This window comes from Phaethon aethereus (genome assembly GCF_964289735.1).
Source record: "Phaethon aethereus genome assembly, chromosome: 4".
In the NCBI taxonomy this organism is placed as follows: Eukaryota; Metazoa; Chordata; class Aves; order Phaethontiformes; family Phaethontidae; genus Phaethon; species Phaethon aethereus.
In genome coordinates, this window is record NC_138578.1 from 30,304,920 (window position 1) to 30,319,056 (window position 14,137).

General features: G+C 40.8%; 1 protein-coding gene across 1 annotated transcript; it reads left to right on the forward strand.

The window, feature by feature from the left end:
- Positions 1-1,133: 1,133 nt before the first annotated feature.
- On the forward strand, positions 1,134-13,527 carry LOC309404606 (alcohol dehydrogenase 1; the record flags this gene model as incomplete). The annotated part of the gene is made up of 9 exons (XM_081999115.1): positions 1,134-1,151; positions 4,698-4,799; positions 6,069-6,207; positions 8,327-8,414; positions 8,529-8,748; positions 9,451-9,711; positions 10,186-10,321; positions 11,810-11,948; positions 13,416-13,527. 9 exons carry the CDS (start codon positions 1,134-1,136, stop codon positions 13,447-13,449), a joined length of 1,137 nt encoding a protein of 378 aa, XP_081855241.1. The 3' UTR covers positions 13,450-13,527.
- Between the last annotated feature and the right edge of the window lie 610 nt (positions 13,528-14,137).

Consider the following 14,137-nt stretch of genomic DNA (forward strand, 5'->3'; position numbering starts at 1 on the left):
TACTTGCCTGAGGTTACATACCATGGAATCTACCACGTTTCTCCCTGCTTCCTCTTGCTGTACCCCTTCTTAAATTAATTACAGTCACACAGGTACCTGAGAGAGTGCTGTACTTAGTAATTACTGGTCAGGTCATATGCAGTATTTTATCTCTTTTTTTGCTTGTTTCTGAAGGAAAAATCTTGATTTCAGAATGGTGGGCATAATTTGCAAATAGATGAGGCGAAATCCACGGCAAAGGCATGCAGTGCTGACCTCCACCCAATCCCTCACACCAGGACGTGGTGCCAGGAGAAGGTAAGTACGTGGGTGTGTGAGCAGCGACAGGCCTGTGCTTGCGGGTGTTGATGGAACCGACAGGTCAATCACAAATCGAGCAGGGTGTTGCACATGGTAAGAAACACGCATCCTCTCACAGCACTTCTTGCTGACTTACTGATTTTTGCTTTCCCATCAGCACTATCAGCATGTTGTCCTTGGTCACTGTTCACTAAAAGCCATTCCAACAGATTAATGAGTAGCTGGACTGTAAAGCCAAGGAATCAGGAGCAGGTACAGCTGCAGCCAGAGAGTGTATGTCTCTTAAGCAGCTTGTACAAGTGTGTTTTAATATATCAGCTGGGCTCATAAGTGTCACCAAGGTAATTCAGCAAAGCTTTCATGTTCTCACTGTGTCCCTGCTGCTGTGAATTCAAAAGCCAGTGCCTACAGTGCCACTGAGAGCAGTGGGTTTGAAGGGCACCCTCCCAGGAGGTGGGAAGAGGGGACACCTTCCAGCCAGTGCTTTTGCTTTCATCCTGTGATGTTGAGGGCAACCATAAGTGGGATGCGAGAAGGGTGGGGAAGAGCGTGACAAAGGAATCATTAAGACAGAAGCACTGTAAAGAGGGAGGTTTCAGGCAGATGGGTGGTTTATTTTCGTTCTAGCACTTTGGATTATTAAGGGGTGGGACTTCGAGCTGGGAGGCTTGGCTAAAAGGTTAGAGCAGTGCACTTGCAGGAGCACTTCACAAGACTGGCTTATAGTGTATCGGACAGGACTTGCATCGGCAACCTGACTGCTTTGCAGCTGACTGAATTCTTGGTGCAAGAAATCAGTGGTGGCAAGATTTGAAACAGACACGCTGGTCAACATGAGCACGGCAGGCAAAGTAAGCAAAAGCTTGTATTAGAAGTTTCTTTCCTGCAGCTAAGTAACGCGTTTTTAAATGCAGTTTCTTTGCAGGGACACCATAAGTACTGGTGGTGTAGCGCAGATGAGAGTTTAGGAGCAAGCTGGTACAGAACAGTTGCCTTCACTTGCAGGCCACTGTACTCTCCTAGGAAATGGTTCATTCTTCAAGGCAGTAATTCATTTCTCTTTTAAAACACTGAGTCAACATATGGGAACAGCACCAGAGTAAGAACAACCTCACCCTAGGGTTTAGCAAGCTGTTTAATCTCTGATTGGACAGTTTAAAATATGATACAATGTAATAAGTGTTCAGATCAATGTATTTTATCAGCTCTATCAGTTTCCACTCGGAGATCAGTGGTTTAAACTATTTTTAGCTTCTTCATAATTCATATCAGCTTGTTTTCTAAAAAAAAAAAAAAAAGACATACTGTTAATATTATGTTAAATTTCAGGGTACAATTGTGCTGATGTTAGGACAGTCATTAAATTTGAATATCTGTATAACAAGTCTGGAGCTTAAGTTAATGATGACCAAAAGTATCACATGCAATGCAGTACTGAGCCGGGACTGAAACAAGTATTGGCATCTTTGCTAGAAAGTAAGTGACAGGAGAGATGTAGGTTAATACCACTGCTGAAGTTGGTTTACGTTGCTTCTTGCACTACCTGAGAGATGCTAACATGCACCCAGAGACACACAAGAGAGGGCGATGGACAGGAACCCAGAGATGGAAGACAACTGATGGCATGTACCTTGCTGGAATGTACCTTAAGAAAGTACCAGCATCGTTTGCTGTTATTGCCTGCTGTCTTCACTATTCTAAAACCAAAGAAAACAACAGAAAAAAAAAAATAATGCTCTTTTTAATTCTAAGATACTGCAAATACAAAATTAATTGTAGTTCACTTGTAGGTAAATTCAGCAAGTTCAGTCCTCCACCCAGCCTTGGACTGAGCGTGATAAATGAAGTGGTGTGATGGAACTAACCTGCCTTGGTTTTGCTGTGTTTATCTTGGAGTAGTATGTGGTTACCGTGCAGCTTACGTCACCAAGCAGCATAATCCTTATGCTCTACGAAAGGGTGTGTTTCTACACTTACCCTTCCCCTACTGCAGTAACTTGTAAGGCTGGTAGAACACATGAGCAGAAAAAAACCCTGTGACTCCAGCTGGTGCTTGCCTTAATAGATGAAATGGGCAGTAGTGTGCTGTTGGTGCATCTGTGGGATCCTGTTATAGTCGATAAAAGTTCACGGGGACTCAAGCATCAGAACAATACATAGTTAACCAATGTCTAATTGTAGGAGAGATTTATTTGTTCTCAGCGATCCATAGTTCTTGGCTACTTTTGTTCTTATAAACCCTACATGTGCTTTGCATGTGCAAGTTGTGAAATCATTCTTGTGCTATGTGGGATACAGTATAAATACATAAGCCCCTTTCTTCTTTTTTAAGTAAGCTTTCTAGAAAATGTGGCCCTTTAAAATGAGATCTTTGGCCTCACTTGTGAATTTTTTACTAATTATGCTTGCATTTGACACATGAAACATTAAATTTAGTACAGACCTCTCTTGAGTCTGTCTTTTTCAAAGCACCGTGCTCATTCCCACTTTGGGTCTGGCTGCTAAAGGTGCGCTATTTTATTTCTGATATTTAATGTTTCCTAGTAATTATTTTCTTTGTTACCAGTTGACAATTTGTTGATAATTAGACATCATTTCTACTTCAAAAGCTTTGATACTAAAAAGTCGCTTTATTTTTTTTCCCGAGAACTTTGCAGCACACTAGTGGTGTTGTCTCCATCCCAAGGTCCCAGTCACAGAGGATACTTACGCAAGTCCTAAACTTCTTGCACTGTGGACTCGATTCACCTCCATTTCCTTCCCAAGATAAACACTTGCAGTCAGAAGAACTTTATATAGAGTGACTGAGTGACTAAGGACTTAATTGTGTCACCCATAAGGGTGACAAGGAAAATCACATGCCAAGGCCTGGAGTCATTTAAAACTCAGGGATGGGGAGAGACCACCAAAGAACAGGAATGAATACGGGGTCAGAGGGGCCCCACTAGCTTTGAATACACTAGGAGCTTGCAGCGTGGAAACTGGGGCTACGTTCTGTCTGAGAGCCTGGGATGAGGAGTGGACAACACTCCTCTCTCTTCTGAGTGCATTTTTCTCTCAGTGGCAGATGATCAGAGGAGCGCAGAGGCCTGTCAGCACCTGGACAAAGTCTGCGGAGCCAATGGACAAACTCTAGCATAAAAGACAAAAAAGCTGTCTTAGGTGGGGTTAGCCCAAAACCCAAGTTAAATATCCCTTTTGAGAAGCAAGGTACCTTAGCACAGATAATCTTGCACTAAAGGGACTGCTGCTGCTTCAGAATTGCCTCTGCAGAGTGCTACGTCATTTTACATATGTGTCCTTTCAGCCACCACCTCATGCCTGAACTTGGGCTGTAATAAAAAGTTTATAAACCTGTATTAAGCTCTGAATTCCACTTTTAGCAATTTTGTCAGTTCCCGACTGTCCTGGTTCCAGCTGGGATAGAGTTAATTTTCTTACTCATAGCTGGTATAGTGCTGTGTTTTGGATTTAGTATGAGAAAAATGTTGGTAACACACTGATGTTTTAGTTGTTGCTAAGCACTGCTTATACTAAGTCAAGGACTTTTCAGCTTCCTATGCCCTGCCAACAAGGAGGTGCACAAGAGGCTGGGAGGGAGCATAGCAGGACAGCTGACCCAAACTGGCCAAGGGGATATTTTCTACCACATGACATCATGCTCAGTATGTAAACTGTGGGGAGTTGGCCGAGGGGCAAGGACTGCAGCTCAGGAACTGGCTGGGCATCAGTCAGCAGGTGATGAGCAGCTGTATTGTGCATCACTTGTTTGGTGTTTTTTTTACCATTATTATTCCCTTCTTTTTCTGTCCTGTTAAACCGTCTTTATCTCAACCTACTAATAAAACTTTTTTTTTTTTTTCCTGTTCTCTCCCCCCATCCCAGTGGGGGTGCAGGGAGTGAGCGAGCAGCTGTGTGGTGCTTAGTTCCCAGATGAAGTTAAACCAGCACACCAACACAAGCAGTTCTAGGCAATACAGACTGTATCACAACCTGATATATGGTTTACTCTGCCATCTCCAAGAAGACATAAATATACACCAGTAATCCAACACAGCAAAAATAATCCTCCAAGGAAGTTAGAACCAGGGAAGGAACAATGAGGATGGATAAGGTATCCAGTTAGCCTGGAAGACTATTATACATGCTGCTGAACACTCCGTATGACAGAAATATGAACAAAATCAGACATGATCTTGGGCAAGAGGGAAAAGGGCTTACACTGTGCTTTGGTGTTGGCTTTTTTGTTGCGTTCTGGGTTTGAGGTTTTTTCCTGTAGTTTTCCCTCTCCTCCTCCAAATATGAGCAGAAGTTTCACATGCACAAATGTAAGAATCTGTCTGTGTGGTGACTTGCAAATTAAAGTGCCATTCCCTTTTTCTTTGCTCTGTTTGCAGGTTATTAAATGCAAAGCAGCAGTAATGTGGGAAGCCAATAAACCATTTTCTATTGAGGAAGTTGAAGTTGCCCCACCAAAAGCACAAGAAGTTCGCATAAAGGTACTAAAAATAAAATTTAGAACAACTATCATTACTTGCATTCTATCTTGTTGTTTATCAGAATTATTTCTATAGATTTTGAGTATCCAGTTGGAAAACATTCACTAGGTGAGTAGTTACTGTTCAGTGAGCTCCTATGGGACATGCTTCAGGTCCTGAATTTGACCATGAGGTTCTTTTTAAAAAAAAAACCAAAAAGTTTTTCAGGGTTGAGTTTTTTGTTTACTAAAACACCTGTGCTTCTAATAGGCCCAAAAAATGAAAGTACAAGGCAAAAATCTGAATCTCCTATTAGCGTGGAGATTTACAAAGTAAAACTTCTGTTTTACTTTGAATCCGTGCTAGGAAATAGCTCAGTAGGGCTGGGTGCTTCCTTTTTTAACTGGGTATTGAGCATCTGTTACATTTCAGGAACTTTCTCAGTGGACTTCAGCAGCTGTTTCCATTTTAGAGCAGTTGCAAGTGTTACACAAGTAAGGAGAACCCTCTCATGGGGTTGACAACTCCATTTGTCAGAATAAAAGTTGTACAGACATACCTGAGTGTTTCAAAAGAAATACTGCTGTGCTACCTGCAAGAAAAGGCAAAATGTGATATAAAATACTATGTGTAGCCTAAATTTTTGTATATATAACATATACATATATACTATATATAATTATGATGTAACTATACATAATATTCTATCATTGTAAAATACATTCTTTATATAACATATCTATTATATATTTTAATCTAAATATAAGTAATATAAAATATATACTATTTCTATGTTTTATAAATAATATGCAATAGATAATTTATACTTACCTAATTTTGTAATATTTCTATAATATTGCAAACTTCTTGTATTTATGTATTTAGATATAAATATTAGGAATAACTTGGAATAATGAATTACAATTATTATATAATTATATAAAATTGATAATTAGGAATAATAAATAAAAATTTGTTTTATTCTGTTCTTCACATATAAATGTATTGCTAGAACATTGGTTCTGCCAGACAATTGACAAGACTCGCTGTACAGCTCAGTAGCGCATAGCAAACATTCACAAAGGAGCCTTGCTTTGTGGATTAAAGACTAATACAAACCATGAAAATCACAAATCACACAACCAGAAGTGTTTTACCTGTAGATTTATTGTGTGCATATGTAATTTTCAAGAGAAGCAAGTGACTTCCACAAATGTGGTATCATTTCACTTCCACATATGACATGACATAGTTAAATGCTGAAATATTCTTGTCTTTCCTATAAATCAGATTGTGGCCACAGGGATCTGTCGCTCTGATGACCATGTGATAACTGGTGCACTGGTTATGCCTTTTCCAATAATTCTTGGACATGAAGCAGCTGGTGTGGTGGAAAGTGTTGGGGAAGGAGTAACTTCCATCAAACCAGGTATGAAACAGCACTGAATACAAACCCTGCGCTGAGTTTCCAGACTCCTGTTTAAGTCAAAGATGATTACATCTGTGAGCACTTGTATTGCAGAGGAAAATGTTCCAACTTTGGAGTTTTTTTTCAAGGATACTTTAAAGGACGCTACGTGCTGTTTACATCTTCCTGTGTTCCCTTCCCTTCCTTCCACCTTGATTTATTTTCAGATTTTCTATTCAATTTCTTTTGGTTTTGGCAAAGACATCTGCAGCTTGCTTTCTACCTCCATAGCACTTTTCCTGTCATGGGATTAAGAACATAGATTCTTTGCTGTTAGTCATAAGAGATCAGGTATTAGCTGCAGGTTCTTTAAGCACAGTTTACACAGCTTGTCTCTCTCAAGAATAATGCAGGCATAGTTCATCGTACCTTGGGGTAAAGCAAAGTACTAGACCACATGCCAACGCACCTTCTTTCAATTGTCCTAACAGCTAAATAATCCATTGCCTTCAGTAGACCAGAACTTAGGTCTACATGTTCAATTCACTTCTTTAAATGTATCAGGGCATGACTGGAGTGCCCATCCTGCTGCAGGCTTTGCTTGTGTGCAGCACCAGTGCAGGCAAGTCGGCACTGCTCACCAAGGGCTGGATCGTTCTGAGGATGCTTAGCTGGAACAGCTGCTCCTTTTGCTACGTTCTTTTTGAACCACAGTGGGTAGAGAAGTCAGGGAAAGATGCTGATTTTCCTCCAGCTGCCCCAAGATGCAACGGGATTTCTATACACTTTATAGGACTGAACAAATTCTTACAAGGTCTAAGTTATTAAGACAAAATATGCAGTGAACAGAATCTGCATAGAAATGTTTAGTTTTATCCAGGCAGTTTGTTATGATACCTAAGTAGCTCACTTTTTAACACCTCCATACTTCCAGTGTCTTTGTTCATACTGGCAACAAGTATGAAGTCTGTCCAAAGCAGGTTGGTATGTATAACAAATAGTTTTATTAGAGATTTCTGCTTTAACTCCAAACAAATATGTATATTGCAAATTTCAGTGATAGCTCTAACTGCTTTTTCTTTTACATCTGGGTTCATAAATCACTGTTGTCTCATTCTAGCTGCCATGTGTCCCCAGGTAAGCTGAAACCGCAGGCCTGAAAAAAAACATACAAAACTCTCTCCCCACCCTCCTGCCCTCCTAATTTCTTTGATGTTGCTTAATTTACACCTTCAAGTTCTAAAAAAGGCTCCAAGACGTGCAAAGTTTCTTTAGCAGAATGATTACTAAGCCCATGTCACAGTTCTAAGTTAACTGAGGGTCAGGGTGGTGGAGGCATTTCATGTTCTGTAGGTATTTTCCATTTTTTAGCGCAAATCAAAGATTTCCTTTGACTTTCAACGTGTCAAAGATTAGCCACATTTTAGAACTGCCAAATCACAAATTGGTCTATATTAGCAATACCTGTTTAGGGATTACTAGGGACTTGACTTACCATACATTGTTGCTGTAAAAAATGCACTGGAAAGCTATGTGCTACTTTTTTAAACATATAATTGTGCTAGAGAATTGGAATTGTTGTCCTAGCTTGTGTGTGTCACTGCTTCTCTGACAAATATTTTACCTGCCTTTACTCCAAGGCAACAGTAATAGGACTGCAAATAGGAAAGAGACTCAAGAGGGCTGGCAAATTAATGCTTAATTTCCCATCCTTTGTATGCAGAGTTTACAGCCCTGTTATCTTGGCAAGCCAACCTCCTGTCCTAGTGGATATCAATTTTTGTCTGTTTCTTTACCTGTCTATTACTATTTTCCTTTTAAGTAGAAGATGGCAATAAACTGCTGAAAGAGTACTTCAGGAATGCCAGTAGCTAACATGGTTTTATGACATAGCTCACACTCAGTTCTGTGAAAGACACCAGGGATTTTGCATATTGAAATCAGTTGTCGTAACGCTGTGCTAATGATGTCCTTTAGGAGAGAGATGGTTTATCTGCCAAGAGCAGCAGAAGGAAATAAGACCAGCACTGCACTCCTAGTGCACATTTGTCTAGGGATTAAACATACTTGCTTCACGTTTTCACCTGCATGCGTCTCATTCGCCTTTTTTAATCCTCTGTCATTACTGTTTTATTTCTAGGAGACAAGGTTATCCCACTCTTCGTTCCACAGTGTGGGGAGTGCAGCAATTGCTTAAGCACCAAGGGTAATCTGTGCAGTAAAAATGAGTGAGTCTTCCTGGGTTACCTATGACCCTTATTTGATTTTTATGTCTACAAAACTGATAACATTCAATCAGATCAGATTTCACTTGCCATTATTTCTGGTCATCTTTTAAACAGTGCTGGTACAAGTGCTGGATTAATGCCTGATGGCACCACTAGATTCACCTGTAAAGGAAAAGCAATTCACCATTTTGTTGGTACAAGTACCTTCACTGAATACACAGTAGTGCACGAATCTGCTGTAGCCAAAATAGATTCTGCTGCTCCTCTGGAAAAAGTTTGTCTAATTGGCTGCGGATTTTCAACTGGTTATGGGGCTGCTGTGCAGACTGCCAAGGTAAGTATCATGGTGGGTGTTTCTGGTATCTCATGGGGTCTGTTCAGGATTGTGTGGCCTGCGAGTGGGTCCTCAGCGTGGCAGCCAGGAACTATAAACGCTTGAGTTCAGGGTGTAAAGAAGATACTAGTTCTTTGCCTACTTACATTTTCTCTGTCTCTAAGGTCTACAATTGTCTACAATTCAAAATCCAGTGAAAATACTTATTAGCATCCATTAAGTTTTCTCTCATAGCTTTATCATCCCTAGAAAAATGGTACAACAGAGCTCATTTGTTTTATTGTAACTTAAGTCTAGGAACACATGGAAACCTTTATATGCAACACTCATAATTTGTAGCAATACATGAATGTAACTTTTACAGCTGGCACTGTCTCCAATGGAGTGACACTACATATCTTATCACCACTGGAATATAAAGCATTATTAAAAAAATGTGTCTCTAAACCTGAAGCTGAGATGTGTAAAAAAACCTGGCCTCTGAAATGTATTTTAGGGACAATTTATCATAGTCACATGTCAGATTGTAACAGTATAGCTAGCTACTGCACTAGCAGGTATGCATGTGCAAATTCCTTCTCAGCAGGTAATCTCTAAATTACAAGAAGTGGCTTAAGTAAGTGCAAAAATGTTGATAACCAGAAAATGCATTGTACCTTACCTAGACTGTAACAGTATGGCACGTTTATCTGGTTATTATAGGTGGAACCAGGCTCAACCTGTGCCATCTTTGGCCTTGGAGGAGTTGGCCTTTCTGTTGTCATAGGCTGCAAGGCAGCTGGAGCTTCCCGCATCATTGCCATTGATATCAATAGCAGCAAGTTTGCCAAGGCCAAAGAACTGGGAGCCACTGACTGCATCAACCCTAAAGATTTCAAGAAGCCTATTCACGAAGTGTTGATCGAAATGACTGGCCACGGCGTGGACTACTCCTTTGAGGTCATCGGCCATACCGAAACCATGGTATGCAACCAAAACATGTGGTCAAATGAAGCATTAGCTTGTTAGCTTTCTCCTCACTAAGCACTAAGGGTGAGGAGCGGAGAGCCACTGGCAAAGTGTCAAGCTAACTTTGAACCTGTTAAGTCCAGCTACCTGCCACTGAGGTGCAGGGACAGAAGCATGCTCAAAAACATAGGAAAAAGAACTTCAGTGTAGTCCCCTGGCCTAACCAGGGTGGCTAAGTCTCACATAGCCCACTATCTGCTTTCCAATAGTGGCTTACCACTAACGACTAATAGAAAATGGTGAAGCAGAACAAAGCTAGAACATATCTAATCCATGACAGCAGATACAATGGGAACTGTTTGATATGGTTTCAGTTACAAGAAAATTAATTGCAAGCTGAGCCCTGAGAGGAGGAGAAGGAATTCAAACTTTTGTGCCCCAGTGACAAATCTTGCATGACTCTGGGGTGTCCCTCTATTTCAAATGCAGGCTGCAGCCTTGGCCTGTTGCCAATACAACTATGGAGTCAGTGTGATTGTGGGAGTGCCTCCGGCAGCACAAAAGATCACTTTTGACCCCATGCTCCTCTTCAGTGGTCGCACCTGGAAAGGGTCCATCTTTGGAGGTAAGGACTTGTAATAGATGTGATTTAACTGGCTCGGGAAACTTGTAAATCATCTTGGAATGAAATGGGATGTATCTAAATTCATTGCTTACGTTGTCCTATTGGAAGTAATATTGATAGTTATTTTGCTGACTAACAAGCACAAAGGGAATTTATTATGGGAACTGTTAGTTAATGGCAAGAGGAAGAGAGAAAAACAGAGATGGAGGGAAGGGGCAAGAAGAAGGAGAAAGAGAAGAGGCAGAGAAAGAAAGGAAGAGATAAAAAGACAAAAAATAGAAAAAAAGAGCAAAAAATAAGAAAAAATAAGAATAGATGAGAAAAGGTAAAGGGAGAGAGAGAAATGTAGAAGAAAAGAGAAAGAAAAGGAAGTGAGGGAGGGAGAAGAGAGAAAAGGAGAGAAGCAAAAAAGAGATGAGAAAGAAACAGAGAAAGATGAGAGAAAAGGACAAAGGGAGAAAAAGATAAAATGAGGAAAAGATAAGCGGGGGAAGACGAGAAGGCAGGGGAGAAAAAAGGCAAAGGAGAGAGATATAAAGACAGAGAGGGAAAGAAAAAGAGTGGGAGAGATGGACAGTTAGGACCCATAAAGACCTCGGGGGGTCAGACCCCAGCTCAGCCCCTTGCCAGCTGCCGCCAGTCCCTTCCAGTTCTTTCTCTTTTCTGAGCTCTCCCAGCAGAGTCCCATGCTCAGCAAGCTCTAGCTCACTCATCACAAAGCTGAAGGCCACAGAAAACTTGTTTCTAACCACAGGTTTTCTCACTCACAGCCAGTTCCTCTGATTCAATAGACACCTGAATAAAATAGCAGAGACAAATTAGGTTCTCCTGGAAGGGCATCCTACTATTTGAGACAGCTTTTTCTAGTACTGCTTGTAAGAAGAGAGAGACACATCCGCTCCCCTGTCTTCCCCCAACTTTGACGAGGCAACGAAGTTTCTGGTTACCAACATGGATGTCAGCACTATGGCTTTTGTAAGATGTGTGCTTTAGTGGACAAGTTGAAACAGTGCTTAACATGGGGGAAAGTCTGCTTGCCATAAACATTCAGATTTTTACTGGCCCTCTACCAATAAAGCACTTGCTGAGTTTTTCCTATGCAGAATAGTAGCACTTCATTCCATGTTGTCTGCTGTTGCAGACGTAAAGCCATGCTGCGACAAAAGTCCTCAAGTTGCACCAGGGGAGGTTTAGATTAGATATTAGGAAAAATGTCTTTACTGAAAGAGTGGTCAAGCATTGGAACAGGCTGCCCAGAGAAGTGATAGAGTCACTATCACTGGAGGTGTTCAAAAAACATGTAGATGTGGCACTTCAGGACATGGTTTAGTGGGCATGGTGGTGGTGGGTTGACAGGTCTTTTCCAACCTTAATCGTTTTATGATTTCATCATGATACTCTGCTATGGCAAATTTACCCTGCCATGCATTTTATCTATTTTCATAAGCACTTAATGTTTCATTATCCATTGTCTGTGGTTTTTTTCAGGCTGGAAGAGTAAAGATGCAGTTCCTAAACTGGTTGCTGACTACATGAAGAAAAAAATTGTTCTGGACCCATTAATAACACACACACTTCCTTTCACTAATATCAATGAAGGATTTGACCTGCTAAGAACAGGGAAGAGGTAAAGATTGTTTAATTGTAAAGGTTCTGTATAAATAACTGAAAGGACCTGCATGCTAACACAGAGTATGACTTCACAGCAGAGAATGGGGAAGGCAACCCACTATGCCCCTTAATGCCACCCAGTGTGTGTTCATGGGTTGCAGTTGTAGTGATAAAACCAGCAAAGCTTTAGCTTTTGAAATGCAGTGGGCCCTGTCTTTCCTCGCAGAGGAACTTTCCGATTCTAGTTTGAGCAAAGACTCTGGGTGGCAGAGGGAGAAAAGACCACACAAACAAGGAAGTCTCTGCCCACTACCCATTGGAAGAAAGCACACAACCATGGGAGGCTGGGAATGCCAAGCTGTAGAGTGCCATGGTTTAGCTATACCACATTCCAAGAAATGTTTTAGGATGAGGAGCAGGAACACATAAAGAGCCTATGTTTCCTGGAAGAGCAACTTGCCATTCCTCTTGTGAGTTAGGGAGCAGAGTCCCAGTCCTATTAGTCCTAAAGTCACTGGGTAGTTTACCTTAAACTTCAGTGCTTTTCAAAAAGGAAAGTACTCTGTGTATATATACATTGCAAACTCAGAAGTTAGCTCTCGTGCATTCCTCAAATAATGTACGAGTTCATCTCAGACTGTTTTCACAGGGTGTGGAAATCAGAAGTATCGTTTGCCAGAGACATTTGGCAAGATGCACCATGGGAATAATTGAAAATTCTTGGCAGAAGTGGGAAATAGATTTGTGTATCTTAATATGTGTTGGGACTACCCTTTTTGAAAGTTCTAGCTGTTTATAACTCACACTGTCTAGAGAATTACATTCATGTTTTCTTTTCATTGTCATTTGCTAGCAGTTATTTTAGGTGTTACTTGCTCTAAATATAAAAAGCATGTAACAGGAGACTAGCCCCTGAAGTTTGTTCTCAGGTTGTAACTATGCAGCACGCACTTAATTTTTTAACTGCCCTTATTTTATATGTGCTACAAATGTTAGTTTTAGATTTTAGTGTAACAAGCAGGGGAAAGTGGTGAGGACAGAGACACCATCAGCTTTGCTAAATACTGACAGTCACCCTGAAGACACAGGCATGTTGCAGCTGACCATTTTTACCAAGTGAAACACTTCAGTGTTTCAGCCCAGAATAAGCTGTAACATTCAGAGGTTACCCTTAGAGCCATTTGTAACCAGAAAAATGTGTCTAAGTCCCCCTCCAAGGACTTCCCAGGCTATATTTGGTGATTAATTGCCAGGAGCCCTGAGCTTCATGAGTGAAGGCTTTGCAGTCATGCATCAATTTTGTTCTCTGCATCTGCAGCAAGGTTTGCACATCTGCTTTTGTCATTTTGCTGCAAGCTGGGGCAGGCAGGGAGTACCCTGGTTGCCAGCCATAGTCTAGATTTTTGGAGAAAACAGCTGATGTTTTGCTGATGTTAGCCCAGGGGCTTTTCTACAGCCACTAACTTGTAATTTTATGTTGCAGTATTCGCAGTGTCCTGGTGTTTCAGGATTCCTAACTGTTAAGCAGCGGATGGCTCGGCACCAGTACAAACTTCATTATTCTCCACTACAACTGACATGAAATACAAACCAAGACGTTTCTGAAAGTTCCACCACCACCACCCCCCTTGAATAAAAAGATAAGCTGAAACCCCAGGCTTCAAGCACAGCATTTATAAATGAAAAAAATCTTTTTCCTCCTACCTCTTTCTCCTGATTCTTGCTTTAAATCCTCTGTATTGTGCTGCAATTTTCTTTTAATAGCCAGTTACGAATTACAGGACTTGCTGCTGTCACAGGTGTTATGAAAGGTTTGGATTTTTTAAAATGGCATTTAATATGCAATCTTTTATTAGAAGAAAAATGAAGGAAGCGGTTTCTTTGGGCCTTCATAACACTGCAAGCTTAACAGATTTGTGCATGCAGCTCAGCACCGTAAAACTCCAGGTCAGAACTATGGATCCTTCCTAAGTGACTTTAGCATTCCATTACCTGATAGGCAAGGAAATTACTGCAGAGATTAAAATTTATGGTGACCATGTGTTTGAATAAATAATTTCAGTAAATTATATTTAAGTAGATCATAGACTTAGTAGGTACTGGAAATGTCTCACCACATTTTACCAAATTAACACTTCCAAGCATTTTGTATAAAACTGCTGTGGTGGTGTTCTGTGTTGTGATTTCGGTGGGGTTTTTTTAACT